At 44.1% G+C, this 15,882-nt stretch overlaps 1 protein-coding gene across 2 annotated transcripts in view; it reads left to right on the top strand.

The window, feature by feature from the left end:
• The window catches only part of LOC129867402 (alpha-N-acetylgalactosaminide alpha-2,6-sialyltransferase 5-like), a 48,310-nt gene extending 33,211 nt beyond the window's left edge, over positions 1-15,099 (top strand). For both annotated transcript variants that reach the window (XM_055940777.1, XM_055940776.1), the window contains 2 exons: positions 10,689-10,796; positions 14,623-15,099. In XM_055940777.1, coding sequence (XP_055796752.1) covers positions 10,689-10,796; positions 14,623-14,863 — 349 coding nt within the window. In that variant the 3' untranslated portion in view covers positions 14,864-15,099. The remainder of the gene's footprint in view (positions 1-10,688; positions 10,797-14,622) is intronic.
• The last annotated feature ends 783 nt before the right edge of the window (positions 15,100-15,882 follow it).

Here is a 15,882-nt window from a genome sequence, read left to right as displayed (position 1 = left end):
CACTCCACAAATGTCTTGTTAACAAACTATAGTTTTCGCAAGTTGGTTAGAATCAAATAACTGTTTATTGGGCGCTTACACAGTTTAGCAGATATTATAGCGGGAGAAGCAACATGCTTATGTTACTAGCTCCTAACAATGCAGTAAAATGTCAAATATTTGTCTACTTGTTGGACATTTTACTGGATTGTTAGGAGCTAGTAACATAAGCATGTTGATTCTCCCGCTATAATATCTGCTAAACTGTGTAAGAGACCAATAAACTGTTATTTGATTTAATAAGCATGCAGAAGTAGAGGTAATATAATTATTATTATTATTTCATTCCTTGCGTGTTGGTCTTATGCGTGTCATACATGAACATACATGCATGTCTATTCATTGATATAGTTATAATTCATATAAGACTGTAAAAACACCAGCAAATTAGCTCCAATTGATTTTAATATTGGAAATCAGTTCCAAAATATTCCCTCACATTAGAGAAATATACAGTTAGGTTGGAGTCATTAAAACTAATTTTTCAACCACTCCACAAATGTCTTGTTAAAACGAGCCTCTACCCCGGATCCGGGAGCACCCCCCACCCCCCCCACACTGATTAGCATCGCTAGCATAGCGTCACAATTAAATAGTAGCATCTAAATATCATTAAATCACAAGTCCAAGACACCTAATGAAAGATACAGATCTTGTGAATAAAGCCACCATTTCAGATTTTTAAAATGTTTTACAGGGAAGACACAATATGTAAATCTATTAGCTAAACACGTTAGCAAAAGACACAATTTTTTACTCCAACAGTTTTTTCCTGCGTCAGTAGCTATCACTAATTCGACTAAATAAAAATATATATAGCCACTAACCAAGAAACAACTTCATAAGATGACAGTCTGATAACATATTTATGGTATAGCATAGTTTTTTTTTGAAAAATGTGCATTTTTCAGGTATAAATCACAGTTCTACATTGCAGCTGCAATCTGAAATAGTGCCGACGCAGCCAGAACAATTACAGAGACCAACGTCATATAACTAATTACTTATCTTAAAACATTTCAGAAAAAATACACAGCGTACAGATATTGAAAGCCCAACATCTGGTGAATCCAAACAATATTTCTGATTTATTAAATGTTTTATAGCGAAAACAAAATGTAGCGCTAAATTAGCATAGCCACGCCAGCCAGAACCAGCTGGGCGCCCACGACCAGTTCACATGCACGACAGATATATGAAATAACATCGTAAATTGGGTCTTACTATTGCTGATCTTTCATCAGAATGTTGATCAAGGTGTCCTTAGTCCTGATGAGTCGTTCAATCCATTCATAATGGCAACTTTCCCTCTTCATTTAGCATATGTACTGGTCGACTGGCACGGATCTGTCCAAAGTAAAAAAAGTCACAGAACGGAACACGGCAAAACTCCCGAAAAAATTCAAATAATCTGATTAAACTATATTGAAAAAACATACATTACGATGATATGGTCACATGTATCAAACAAACTTCGAGACGGAACTGCAGCAAAACAGTAGACAATCGCACCTCCAAATCGCGCGATTCAGAGAACCGGAAGTTGTCGGTCACGCCAAAGAAATAGGTCTTATTTCACGTCAGTACAAGATAAACAAAAGAATTCTCCTCTGACGTCCTCTTGACACCCAGAGGAAGACGAATGAAGTGTGTTTCGGGTCATAGGTGGCGTGACCATATATAGGCAGAGCGTTGAAGCGAGCATACACATCTTGCATTCTTCTTCTTGGTCAGGGAAAGTGCTGTCAAATGACTTCTGTTTCACTCAGAGACAAAATTGAAACGGTTTTAGAAACTATAGATGGTTTTCTATCAGATGGTATTAATTATATGCATATAGTAAGAGCAATAATTGAATAAGAGGCAGTTTAATCTGTAGAGGAAATTATGCTAATGCAAAAACAGCACCCCCTGTATTCTCAAGAAGTTAACAAACTATAGTTTTGGCAAGTCGGTTAGGACATCTACTTTGTGCATGACACAAGTAATTTTTCCAACAATTGTTTACACACAGATTATTTCACTTATAATTCACTGTATCACAATTCCAGTGGGTCAGAAGTTTACATACACTAAGTTAACTGTGCCTTTAAACAGCTTGGAAAAGTCCAGAAAATGTCATGGCTTAGAAGCTTCTGATAGGCTAATTGACATCATTTGAGTCAATTGGAGGTGCACCTGTGGATGTAGTTCAAGGCCTACCTTCAAACTCAGTGACTCCTTGCTTGGCATCATGGGAAAATCTAAAGAAATCAGCCAAGACCTCAGAAAAAAAATTGTAGACCTCCACAAGTCTGGTTCATCCTTGGGAGCAATTTCCAAATGCCTGAAGGTACCACGTTTCTGTAAAAACAATAGTACGTAAGTATAAACACCACGGGACCATGCAGCCGTCATACCGCTCAGGAAGGAGACGCGTTCTGTCTCCTAGAGATGAACGTACTTTGGTGCAAAAAGTGCAAATCAATCTCAGAACAACAGCAAAGGACCTTGTTAAGATGCTGGTGGAAACAGGTACAAAAGTATCTATATCCACAGTAAAATGAGTCCTATATCGACATAACCTGAAAGGCCACTCAGCAAGGAAGAAGCCACTGCTCCAAAACCGCCATTAAAAAAAGCCAGTCTATGGTTTGCAACTGCACATGGGGAAAAATATCGTACTTTTTGGAGAAATGTACTCTGGTCTGATGAAACAAAAATAGAACTGTTCGGCCATAAAGACCATTGTTATGTTTGGAGGAAAAATGGGGAGGCTTGTAAGCCGAAGAACACCATCCCAACCATGAAGCACGGGGGTGGAAGCATCATGTTGTGGGGGTGCTTTGCTACAGGAGGGACTGGTGCACTTCCAAAATAGATGGCATCATCAGGATTGAACATTATGTGGATATATTGAAGCAACATCTCAAGACATCAGTCAGGAAGTTAAAGCTTGGACGCAAATGGGTCTTCCAAATGGACAATGACCCCAAGCATACTTTAGGAAATTTTGTGGGCAGAACTGAAAAAGCGTGTGCGAGCAAGGCTACCTGAAACGTTTGACCCAAGTTGAACAAATTAAAGGCAATGCTACCAAATGCTAATTGAGCGTATGTACACTTCTGACCCACTGGGAATGTGATGAAAGAAATAAAAGCTGAAATAAATAATTCTCTCTACTATTATTCTGACATTTCACATTCTTAAAATAAAGTGGTGATCCTAACTGACCTAAGACAGGGAATTTTTACGAGGATTAAATGTCAGGAATTGTGAAAAACGGAGTTTAAATGTTTTTGGCTAAGGTGTATGTAAACTTCCGACTTCAACTGTACACGTTCTAATTTTAAAGCTGCCGTTAAGCATTGTTGACGCTCTTAACAAAAGACTAATTAAGAAATCCCAACAACCACCAAACATATCACAGTATCATTAAATAGGATTTAGTTCAAAGCACTCTGAATATATGTTAATATATGTTAATACTCTACTTACTGTAGAACCAATGGGATATGACAGTCCAAATGAAGTGTACGATGCAGCTAGAGAGGGATTCTAAGACTATCTGAAAGTACAATAACACTGTCCCGAATAAAAAAACAATGGCTGAATCACGTTGGAAAAGGTAGAAGAAGAAACAAGAACAACATTGAGACAACCTGAAATGCAAGTGCTGTTTTTATCTCAGCACAACGTTGCACACAATGTTGCGAAAAGTTAACAGCTACAGTGCATTGCAAAAGTATTCATACCCTTGGATTTCTTTAAAAAAAATTGTATTACAAATGGGATCGTTCTCCTCTAAATACGCTGCAATGTCAAAGTGGAAGTTTATTTTTTATTGTTTTTAAAACAAATTTGATATCTAAAATATAGTGGTTGTTTAGTCAAGCCTAAATTAGTTCAGGAGTAAAATGTGGCTTAACAAATCATGTAATAAGTTACATGGACTCACTCTGTGTAAAATAATAGGGGTTGACAGATTCATAAAAGCCAATATAGAAGAGCAGTGATTGTTAGATGGGTAACAATATCAAATCAGACATTGAATATCTCTTTAATCCTGGTCAAGTTAATAACTATGCTGTGGCTTATGTATTAAACCACCCAGACACGTCAAAGATACAGTCGTCCTCCGGAGTTGATCTGCAGGACAGGACTGAACTGCTCCATGAGGCCATTGGCCACAGCTACAGAGTTCAATGGCTTTGATGGGAGAAAACTGAGAATGGATCAACAACATTGTAGCGACTCCACAATAATGACTTAAAGGACAGCGTGAAAAGAAGAGGACAAATATACTGAATAGAAATATTACAAAACAAGCATCCTGTGTGTAACAAGGCACCAAAGTAATACTGAAAAAAAATAAGAAAAGAAAATCACATTTTGGCCTAAATGCAAAGCCTTATGTTTGTGGCAAATCCTATGCAACACATCACTGAGTAACGGTCTCCTTATTTTCAAGTGGATGCATCATGGTATGGGTTTGCTTGACATCGGCAAAAACTGGGGAGTTTTTCAGGATAAAATTAAATAGGATGGAGCTAAGCACAGTGGAAATCTTAGAGAAAAACCTGCTTCATCTGCTTTCCAACACACACTGGGAGATGAATTCCCCTTTCAGCAGGACAATAACCTACACACAAGGCCAAATAAATCCTGGAGGTGCTTACCAAGCAGACGGTGCATGTTTCTGAGTGGGGAAGTTACAGTTTTGACTTAAATCTGCTTGAAAATCTATGGCAAGATTTAAAAATTGCTGTCTATCCATGATCCCAAACATCTTGAAGGAGCTTGAAGAATTATGAAAAGAGTAAAGGGCTGATACTGCACAGTCCAGGTGTGTAAAGAGCTTAGAGACTTATCCAAGAACACTCACTGCTGTAATCGCTGCCAAAGGTGTTTCTAACATGTATTCACTCAGGGAGCTAAATACTTGTGTAACGACTATATTTTAGTTATTTCATTTCTATTAATTTTTAAAAACAATATAATAGTACATTTAAATCCCACTTTGCAGCACAATACAATTTGGATACAGTTGAAGTCGGAAGTTTACATACACCTTAGCCAAATACATTTAAACTCAGTTTTTCACAATTCCTGACATTTAATCCTCGTAAATTTTCCCTGTCTTAAGTCAGTTAGGATCACCACTTTATTTTAAGTCAGAATAATAGTAGAGAGCATTATGTCTTTCAGCTTTTATTTCTTTCATCACTTTCCCAGTGGGTCAGAAGTTTACATACACTCAATTAGTATTTGGTAGCATTGCCTTTAAATTGTTTAACATGGGTCAAACGTTTTGGGTAGCCTTCCACAAGCTTCCCACAATAAGTTGGGTGAATTTTGGCCCATTCCTCCTGACAGAGCTTGTGTAACTGAGTCAGGTTTGTAGGCCTCCTTGCTCGCACAAGCTTTTTCAGTTCTGCCCACAAATTTCCTATAGGCTTGAGGTCAGGGCTTTGTGATGGCCACTCCAATACTTTGACTTTGTTGTCCTTAAGGTATTTTGCCACAACTTTGGAAGTATGCTTGGGGTCATTGTCCATTTGGAAGACCCATTTGCGACCAAGCTTTAACTTCCTGACGGATGTCTTGAGATGTTGCTTCAATATATACACATCATTTTCCTCCCTCATGATGCCGTCTATTTTGTGAAGTGCACCAGTCCCTCCTGCAGCAAAGCACCCCCACAACATGATGCTGCCACCCCCGTGCTTCACAGTTGGGATGGTGTTCTTCGGCTTGCAAGCCGCCCCCTTTTTCCTCCAAACATAACGATGGTCATTATGGCCAAACAGTTCTATTTTTGTTTCATCAGACCAGAGGACACTTCTCCAAAAGTACGATCTTTGTCCCCATGTGCAGTTGCAAACCATAGTCTGTTTTTTTTACGGCGGTTTTGGAGAAGTGGCTTCATCCTTGCTGAGCGGCCTTTCAGGTTATGTTGATATAGGACTCGTTTTACTGTGGATATGTCACGTTCCTGACCTGTTTTCCTTTGTTTTGTATTCATTTTAGTTGGTCAGGGCGTGAGTTGGGTGGGTTTGTCTATGTTTGTATTTCTATGTGGGCTTTTGTGTTCGGCCTGGTATGATTCTCAATTAGAGACAGGTGTGTATTGTTTGTCTCTAATTGAGAGTCATACAAAGGCAGCCAGGGTTTCACTGGTGTTTTGTGGGTGTTTGTTCCTGTGTCCTCACAGGACAGTTGAAGGTTAGTCACGTTTGTTGTTTTGTAGTTTGTAGTGTCTTGTTTGCTGTTTGTTCATTAAAAGATGGCTTATTTCCCTCAATCCGCATCTTGGTCCTATCCATGCTCCTCCTCGTTAAAGGGGGAGAACAACATTGACTGCCTTTACAGAAACACCCACCACAAGAGGACCAAGCGGAGTGGAGAAGGGCAGCGACAGCAGCAGAGACAGACAGAGGAATGGACATGGGAAGACGTCTTGAACGGCAAGGGTTGCTACACATGGGAGGAGATCCTGGCTGGAAAGGATCGCCTCCCATGGGAACAGCTGGAGGCAGCGAGGAGAGCAGAGGCAACCGGAGAGAGGAGCCGAAGGTATGAGGGTACGCGGCTAGCACGGAAGCCCGAGAGGCTCACCCAAAAATTTCTTGGGGGGGGGCTAAAGGGCAGTGTGGCGAAGCCGGGTTGGATACCTGAGCCAACTCCCCGGGCTTGCCGTGGAGTAAGAGGGCGTCGTACTGGTCAGACACCGTGTTATGCGGTGAAGCGCACGGTGTCCCCAGTACGCGTGCTTAGCCCAGTGCGGGCTATTCCACCTTGCCGCACTGGGAGGGCTAGGTTGGGCATCGAGCCGGATGCCATGAAGCCGGCCCAACGTATCTGGCCTCCAGTACGTCTCCTCGGGCCGGCGTACATGGCACCAGCCTTACAGGTGGTGTCCCCAGTTCGCCTGCATAGCCCAGTGCGGGCTATTCCACCTCGCCGCACTGGCAGGGCTACGGGGATCATTCAACCTGGTAGGTTTGGGGAGGCTCGGTGCTCAAGAGCACGTGTCCTCCTTCACGGTCCGGTATATCCGGCGCCACCTTCCCACCCCAGCTCAATACCACCAGTGCCTACACCACGCACCAGGCTTCCAGTCCATCTCCAGAGCCCTGTTCCTCCTCCACGTACTCTCCCTATGGTGCGTGTCTCCAGCCCAGTGCCTCCAGTTCCGGCACCACGCACCAAGCCTCCTGTGCGCCTCCAGAGCCCTGGACGCACTGTTCCTTCTCCCCGCACTCGCCCTGAGGTGCGTGCCCTCAGCCCGGTACCTCCAGTTCCGGTACCACGCACCAGGCCTAGAGTGCGCCACGAGAGTCCAGTGTGCCCTGTTCCTGTTCCCCGCACTCGCCCTGAGGTGCGTGCCCTCAGCCCGGTACCTCCAGTTCCGGTACCACGCACCAGGCCTACAGTGCGTCTCAGCCGGCCAGAGTCTGCCGTCTGCCCAGCGGTGCCTGAACGGCCCGTCTGCCCAGCTCCGTCTGAGCCATCTGTCTGCCCAGCGCCGTCTGAGCCATCTGTCTGCCCAGCGCCGTCTGAGCCATCTGTCTGCCCAGCGCCGTCTGAGCCATCTGTCTGCCCAGCGCCGTCTGAGCCATCTGTCTGCCCAGCGCCGTCTGAGCCATCTGTCTGCCCAGCGCCGTCTGAGCCATCTGTCTGCCCAGCGCCGTCTGAGCCATCTGTCTGCCCAGCGCCATCTGAGTCAGCCGTCTGCCACGAGCCATTAGAGCCGCCCGTCTGTCCCGAGCCGCTAGAGCCGTCCGTCAGTCAGGAGCTGCCAGAGACGCCCGCCAGTCAGGAGCTGCCAGAGACGCCCGCCAGTCAGGAGCTGCCAGAGACGCCCGCCAGTCAGGAGCTGCCAGAGACGCCCGCCAGTCAGGAGCTGCCAGAGACGCCCGCCAGTCAGGAGCTGCCAGAGACGCCCGCCAGTCAGGAGCTGCCAGAGACGCCCGCCAGTCAGGAGCTGCCAGAGACGCCCGCCAGTCAGGAGCTGCCAGAGACGCCCGCCAGTCAGGAGCTGCCAGAGACGCCCGCCAGTCAGGAGCTGCCCGCCAGTCAGGAGCTGCCCTACAGTCCGGAGCTGCCCTACAGTCCGGAGCTGCCCTACAGTCCGGAGCTGCCCTACAGTCCGGAGCTGCCCTATAGTCCGGAGCTGCCACTCAGCCCGGACCTGCCGGAGTCCCTCAGCCCGGACCTGCCGGAGTCCCTCAGCCCGGACCTGCCGGAGTCCCTCAGCCCGGACCTGCCGGAGTCCCTCAGCCCGGACCTGCCGGAGTCCCTCAGCCCGGACCTGCCGGAGTCCCTCAGCCAGGACCTGCCGGAGTCCCTCAGCCAGGACCTGGAGTCCCTCAGCCAGGACCTGCCGCCCCTTATCCCGGTGCCGCCCCTTGTCCCGGTGCTGCCCCTTGTCCCGGTGCTGCCCCTTGTCCCGGTGCTGCCCCTTGTCCCGGTGCTGCCCCTTATCCCGGTGCTGCCCCTTATCCCGGTGCTGCCCCTTATCCCGGTGCTGCCCCTTATCCCGGTGCTGCCCCTTCATTTAGGTGGGGTTAGTGGGAGGGTGGTCATTGGGAGGGGGATAAAGAAGCGGGGATTGATTATGGTGGGGTGGGGACCTCGTCCACCGCCAGAGCCGCCACCGTGGACAGACGCCCACCCAGACCCTCCCCTAGACTTTGTGCTGGTGCGCCCGGAGTTCGCACCTTAAGGGGGGGGTTCTGTCACGTTCCTGACCTGTTTTCCTTTGTTTTGTATTCATTTTAGTTGGTCAGGGCGTGAGTTGGGTGGGTTTGTCTATGTTTGTATTTCTATGTGGGGTTTTGTGTTCGGCCTGGTATGATTCTCAATTAGAGACAGGTGTGTATTGTTTGTCTCTAATTGAGAGTCATACAAAGGCAGCCAGGGTTTCACTGGTGTTTTGTGGGTGTTTGTTCCTGTGTCCTCACAGGACAGTTGAAGGTTAGTCACGTTTGTTGTTTTGTAGTTTGTAGTGTCTTGTTTGCTGTTTGTTCATTAAAAGATGGCTTATTTCCCTCAATCCGCATCTTGGTCCTATCCATGCTCCTCCTCGTTAAAGGGGGAGAACAACATTGACTGCCTTTACAGGATATAGATACTTTTGTACCTGTTTCCTACAGCATCTCCTTTGCTTTTGTTCTAGGATTGATCTGCACTTTTCGCACAAAGGACTTTAATCTCTAGGAGACAGAACGTGTCTCCTTCCTGAGCGGTATGATGGCTGCGTGGTCCCATGGTGTTTATACTTGCATACTATTATTTGTACAGATGAATGTGGTACCTTCAGGCATTTGGAAATTGCTCCCATGGATGAACCAGACTTTTGGAGGTCTACACTTTATTTTCTGAGGTCTTGGCTGATTTCTTTAGATTTTCCCATGATGCCAAGCAAGGAGTCACTGAGTTTGAAGGTAGGCCTTGAACTACATCCACAGGTGCACCTCCAATTGACTCAAATTATGTCAATTAGCCTATCAGAAGCTTCTAAAGCCAAGACATATTTTTCTGGACTTTTCCAAGCTGTTTAAAGGCACAGTCAACTTAGTGTATGTAAACTTCTGACCCACTGGAACTGTGGTATAGTGAATTATAAGTGAAATAATCTGTGTGTAAACAATTGTTGGAAAAATGACTTGTGTCATGCACAAAGTAGATGTCCTAACCGACTTGCCAAAACTATAGTTTGTTAACAAGAAATTTGTGGAGTGGTTGAAAAACTAGTTTTAATGACTCCAACCTTAGTGTATGCAAACTTCTGACTTCAACTGTACATCCAATTGGTATGAATACACAATGTTTCTATGTATGTTGGGCATGTGCTATTTCAATGTCTGCTCAACTCTCCTCTTGCAAACTGTAGTTAGCTCAGTCAGTCAGTCAGTCAGATACAGCATCATAAGCTTGGTAGCTAGCTTACAGTAAGTGACGCGCTTAAACATTTATGTCATGGGGAGCCAACCCAACGTACTAGTCATTAATAAATGCTGACAGATTAGCTCTAGCAATCCAAATTAGCTCCAGCAGCTACATGACAGATACATATGCTACGATGCTACAAGATAATTGGTGTCTTCATTAACTGTTGACAGGAAGTTACAGAAGCACTATACTGCCTCACAATATGATGTCACTGAGTCAGAGTTGGAAGCAGAAACCGATTACAGGTCCTACCAGACTCTCACTGGCTTGCACTCTCCCTGGCACTCTAACTGGCAGACGTTGCCAACAGCACACAGGATGAGCCCAGACAGGATTGGCTCCGCTGTCATCTGGGATATCCCCCAGCGAGGGGCTGGTATGGCTGGCAGGTGTGGCAGGTCCAACCCCGACAAACTAGCCTTGATGGCTCAGTAGATGAGAGGGCTCCATATTACAGGGGGCACCGGTTTGATGGCTGTTTATCGGCCTTGAAACCGTCATTTCATGTCAAATCATGTAAATTAGGAATATGGCAGTGTCAAAACGTATGGTATTAAAAATGACCAAATAAATTGAGGTCTTGGCCAGAACGGATGTCACTGCGAGCACTACATAGGGAGGTTTTGTCATGATTAACATTAAATTCTATTGAATCATGCAGTTTTTGCACATTTTGTTGAACATGTCTTTTCTCCATGCACCTTCTCATCCAGGAAGACCTCGAACTCGTGGCTGACCACTGGCTGGTTCACCATGGCCATTGCCCTGGAACTCTGTGACAGGGTCAATGTCTATGGCATGGTGGCTCCGGACTTCTGCAGGTGGGTTGGGTTCTGTGAAGTGCTGTCCGACAGAGATTATTACTCCAATTGTACTAATAGATTATTAATTGGCATATAAATTTGCAAAGGTGGGGTATATTACTGGAAACTTTCTAAGTTTACCAGCAAACTACCAGACTTTTGGAAACTTAACATTTTCTATTGCTCTTTTTGGGTACTTAAGACTATCACAGGTGTCTGTTATTATCTTTGGCCCTCTGTGTGGCCTTATCCTAAAAATAAACCATCAACTTGCATGCTTTTCAACCGTTCGCTGCCCACACCCGCCCGCCCGACTAGCATCACCACCCCAGACGGTTCTGACCTAGAATATGTGGACAACTATAAATACCTAGGTGTCTGGCTAGACTGTAAACTCCTTCCAGACTGATATTAAACATCTCCAATCCAAAATCAAATCTAGAATTGGCCTTCATTTTTGCAAAAAAGCCTCCTTCACTCACGCCGCAAAACTTACCCGAGTAAAACTGACTACCCTACCGATCCTCGACTTCGGCGATGTCATCTACAAAATAGCCTCCAACACTCTACTCAGCAAATTGGATGCAGTCTATCACAGTGCTATCTGTTTTGTTACCAAATCACCTTATACCACCCGCCACTGTGACCTGTATGCTCTAGTCGGCTGGCCCTCGCTACATATTTGTCGCCAGACCCACTGGCTCCAGGTCATCTATAAATCTATGCTAGGTAAAGCTCCGCCCTTTTCTCAGTTCACTGGTCACGATAACAACACCCACCCGTAGCACACGTTCCAGCAGGTATATCTCACTGATCATCCCCAAAGCCAACACCTGATTTGCCGCCTTTCCTTCCAGTTCTCTGCTGCCAGTGACTGCAACGAATTACAAAAATCGCTGAAGCTGGAGACTTATATTTCCCTCATCAACTTTAAACATCAGCTATCTGAGCAGCTAACCGATTGCTGCAGCTGTACATAGTCCATCTGTAAATTGCCCACCCAATCTACCTGCCTCATCCCCATACTGTTTTTATTTACTTCTCTGCTCTTTTGCACACCAGTATCTTTACTTGCACATCATCATCTGCTCATTTATCACTCCATTGTTAATCTGCTAAATTGTAATTCTTCTCTACTATGGCCTATTTATTGCCTACATCCTCATGCCTTTTGCACACACTATATATAGACTTTTTTTCTACTGTGTCATTGACTTGTTTATTGTGTTATTGGCTTGTTTATTGTTTATTCCATGTTATTCCATGTGTAACTCTGTGTTGTTGTCTGTGTCACACTGCTTTGCTTTATCTTGGCCAGGTCGCAGTTGTAAATGAGAACTTGTTCTCAACTAGTCTACCTGGTTAAATAAAGGTGAAATAAAAAATATAATTTTAACTAATTAAATACCATTGATGTTTAATATAAGCGTTTCAGCATTAAATATCCTTAATATTTGGGTTACTTATTTTTCTATGTAAATATGTCTTTGGTATTAATGTTTTGGTTCCAAACTGCTAGCAGTTGTGAAATAAAGTAATTAATTGGAAGAGTTGCAGAGTTTATTGAAAATAATGACATTGTTGATTAGATAGAGTACTTTTTTCATTAATTAGGCTATTTTCTCTTGAACAATATGGTCTATCCACTAGAAACTCATGGACAATATGGACACAGATATAAAAAATGAATACTATATACAGTATCAGTCAATGGTTTGGACACACCTACACATTCAAGGGTTTTTCTATATATTTTTTAACAATTTTCTACATTCAAAGTAGCCACCCTTTGCCTTGATGACAGCTTTGCACACTTTTGGCATTCTCTCAACCAGCTTCATGAGGTAGTCACCTGGAATGCATTTCAATTAACAGGTGTGCCTTGTTAAAAGTAAATTTGTGGAACTTCTTTCCTTCTTAATGCGTTTGAGCCAATCGGTTGTGTTGTGACAAGGTATACAGAAGATTTGGTCAAATACAAAGTTCATATTATGGCAAGAACAGCTCAAATAAGAAAAGAGAAATGACAGTCCATCATCACTTTAAGACATGAAGGTCAGTCTATACGGAACATTTCAAGAACTTTTCAAGAAGTTCCTTCAACCGCAGTAGCAAAAACCATCAAGCGCTATGATGAAACTGGCTCTCATGAGGACCGACACAGGAAAGGAAGACCCAGAGTTACCTCTTTTGCAGAGGATAAGTTCATTAGAGTTAACTGCACCTCAGATTGCAGGACAAATGAATGCTTCACGGAGTTCAAGTAACAGATACATCTCAACATCAACTGTTCAAAGGAGACTGTGTAAATCAAGCCTTCATGGTGAATTGCTGCAAGGAAACCACTATCGAAGGACACCAATAATAAGAAAATACTTGATGGGGCCAAGAAACACGAGCAATGGACATTAGACTGGTGGAAATCTGTCCTTTGGTCTGATGAGTCCAAATTTCTGATTTTCATTTCCAACTGCCGTGTCTTTGTGAGACACCGAGTAGATGAACGGATTATCTCCACGTGTGTTGTTCCCACCGTGAAGCATGGAGGAGGACGTGTGATGGTGTGGGGGTTCTTTGCTGGTGACACTGTCAGTGATTTATTTAGAATTCAAGGCACACTTAACCAGCATGGCTACCACAGCATTCTACAGCGATACGCCATCACAGCTGGTTTGCGCTTAGTGGGACTATCATTTGTTTTTCAATGGGACAATGACCCAAAACACACCTTCAGGCTGTGTAGGGGCTGTTTGACCAAGAAGGAGAGTGATGGATTGCTGCATCAGATGACCTGGCCTCCACAATCACCCGAACTCTACCAAATTGAGATGGTTTGGGATGAGTGGGACCACAGAGTGAAGGAAACGCAGCCAACAAGTGCTCAGCATATGTGGGTACTCCTTCAAGACTGTTGGACAAGCATTCCAGGTGACTACCTCATGAAGCTTGTTGTTAGAATTCCAAGAGTGTGCAAAGCTGTCATCAAGGCAACGTGTGGCTACTTTGAAGAATCTCAAATATAAAATATATTTAGAATAGTTTAACACTTTTTTGGTTACTTCGTGATTCCATATGTGTTATTTCATAGTTTTGCTGTCTTCACTATTATTCTACAATGTAGAAAACAGTAAAAATAAAGGAAAACCCTTGAATGAGTAGGTGTCTCCAAATTTTGACTGGTATTGTATATTAATTATTATAATTTTTTGTTATTTGAGCATTAATTACAAAAGTTATGGAACATTCCATAGGTAACTTTTACTACTATTACTATTTTTTATAAATGTTTATGTTCTGGCAAGTACAATGTACCTGCTTGTGTCCTGAATATCCTGACTAGAAATGTGTTGTTTTACAGGGTCAGCTGTAGTAGTACCGCACCCCTGGAGCAAATTAGGTTTAAGTGCCTTGCTCAAGGGTACAGACAGATTTATCACCTTATCGGCTTGGGGATTCGAACCAGTGACCTTTGGTTACTGGCCCAATGCTGCTAGGCTGTCTGCCGCCTGTAGATTGATGAAGGACTACAGTAGCTTCAGACATTAAGCTGATACCCATAGGCAGGTCCATGGGACCATATCAAATGCCTTTGCTGTTTGAATGATTCATGCTGGCTCAAACGCCCCTCTGTCTGCTGGCTCAAACGCCCCTCGAGGCCCGAGTCTACTGAGTGTAGTACTTTCAGGATCATCACAGGGATCATGGGACTAGCTTTCCCTTTTTCTCTCTGTTAATCTATCTCTCCATCACTCCCTTTCCATTCTCACTCTCTGTCTACAACCTCTTCTGTTTTCTCCCTTCGTATTCCCCTTTCTCCTTCTCTCTTCTCATCCTCTTTTCACAGTACTCCCTCTCATCTCTCAGTGCCGTATCATTACTATGAGCCCTCTGGCCCAGACGAATGCTCCCTGTATCTCTCCCACGAGCACAACCAGAGCGGCGGCCACCACCGCTTCATCACGGAGAAAACAGTGTTCGCCAACTGGGCCCAGAAGTATGACATCCACTTCTACCAGCCAGACTGGAGCCCATCCTCCACTCTCAATAGAAGCAGCTCACACACACCTGCTCCAGCTGTCTCCTGATACCAGACAGTCAGACTGACAGACAGAAAGGTCCACAGGACCCGTGGCGACCCGTCATTCAGGGCAGGTGGGGAAGAGCCCCACCTGTTTTGAGCCCCACCTGTTTAGCAAAAAAAGGATTTAAAAAAATAGTTTTCCCTGTTTTGCATGTTATTTTGGCATTAATACGTGTCACACATCAATCAGTTTGTAAACAATGTAAAAAAATATATAAAAAAATCGTTGAGTTAATAAAGCTGCATACAAACTCTCTTTTTTGCTTTCTTGAGTAAGGTAGATCCAAAATTCAGGTGTTTCAGACTAGCTTTGTGCTTTCTCTGGTGGTGGGGCAGCCAGTGGAAAATACAGAGCATAGGGGTTGGTAATGTTCTCTAGTTGCACCGTGATTGGCTCAGTGTTCTGTCACTCATGGGGACACTACGTCACCACAAAATCATCTACAGGTAGAGCTAAAGAATTCAAGCCCCTTGGGTGCTGCCATAGAGTTACATTAGAAGTGCCCATCTAAGAAGGCTCAAAGTCATTGGTCACAGAAAAAATGACGTCAAATCATGTTACATCTACAGTAGCTTTGATTAGACTGATCATGTCTACATCATACTTTCAAAATCTTAGCTAGCAAGCTAGCAGTCATCATCATGAATCAAGTCGACAATCTACTGGCAAATCCTTTTCTATCCTTGTCTATTGAAGAGAAATAATGAAGAGAAATTATAGATACAATGTATCTGTGCTCATTGGCCATAAACATTATACACACGTTGGAAATTGCAAATTCAACAATGAGTTGTTTGGAAGGAATCTGTGGCTAACTGCAAGCATTGCAAAGTAATCACTAGCCTGCTATTCCGTGGAGTGGGTGTGTGGTCCAAGTCTGGGTTTAAGGGTCTCTTTTCCAAGCTTAAAATTATAAACATTCAACATTGGCTATCCTGTCAATCCAGCATGACTTCTGCCATGATTAAAACAGCTGGAAACTCAGAACTGGGAAATCTCAGACTTCAGTGAGTTCAAGACAA

Source organism: Salvelinus fontinalis, chromosome 12, assembly GCF_029448725.1.
Source record: "Salvelinus fontinalis isolate EN_2023a chromosome 12, ASM2944872v1, whole genome shotgun sequence".
Lineage (NCBI taxonomy): Eukaryota > Metazoa > Chordata > Actinopteri > Salmoniformes > Salmonidae > Salvelinus > Salvelinus fontinalis.
The sequence above is the reverse complement of the archived record's forward strand: the minus strand, read 5'-3'. Positions and strand labels throughout refer to the sequence as shown.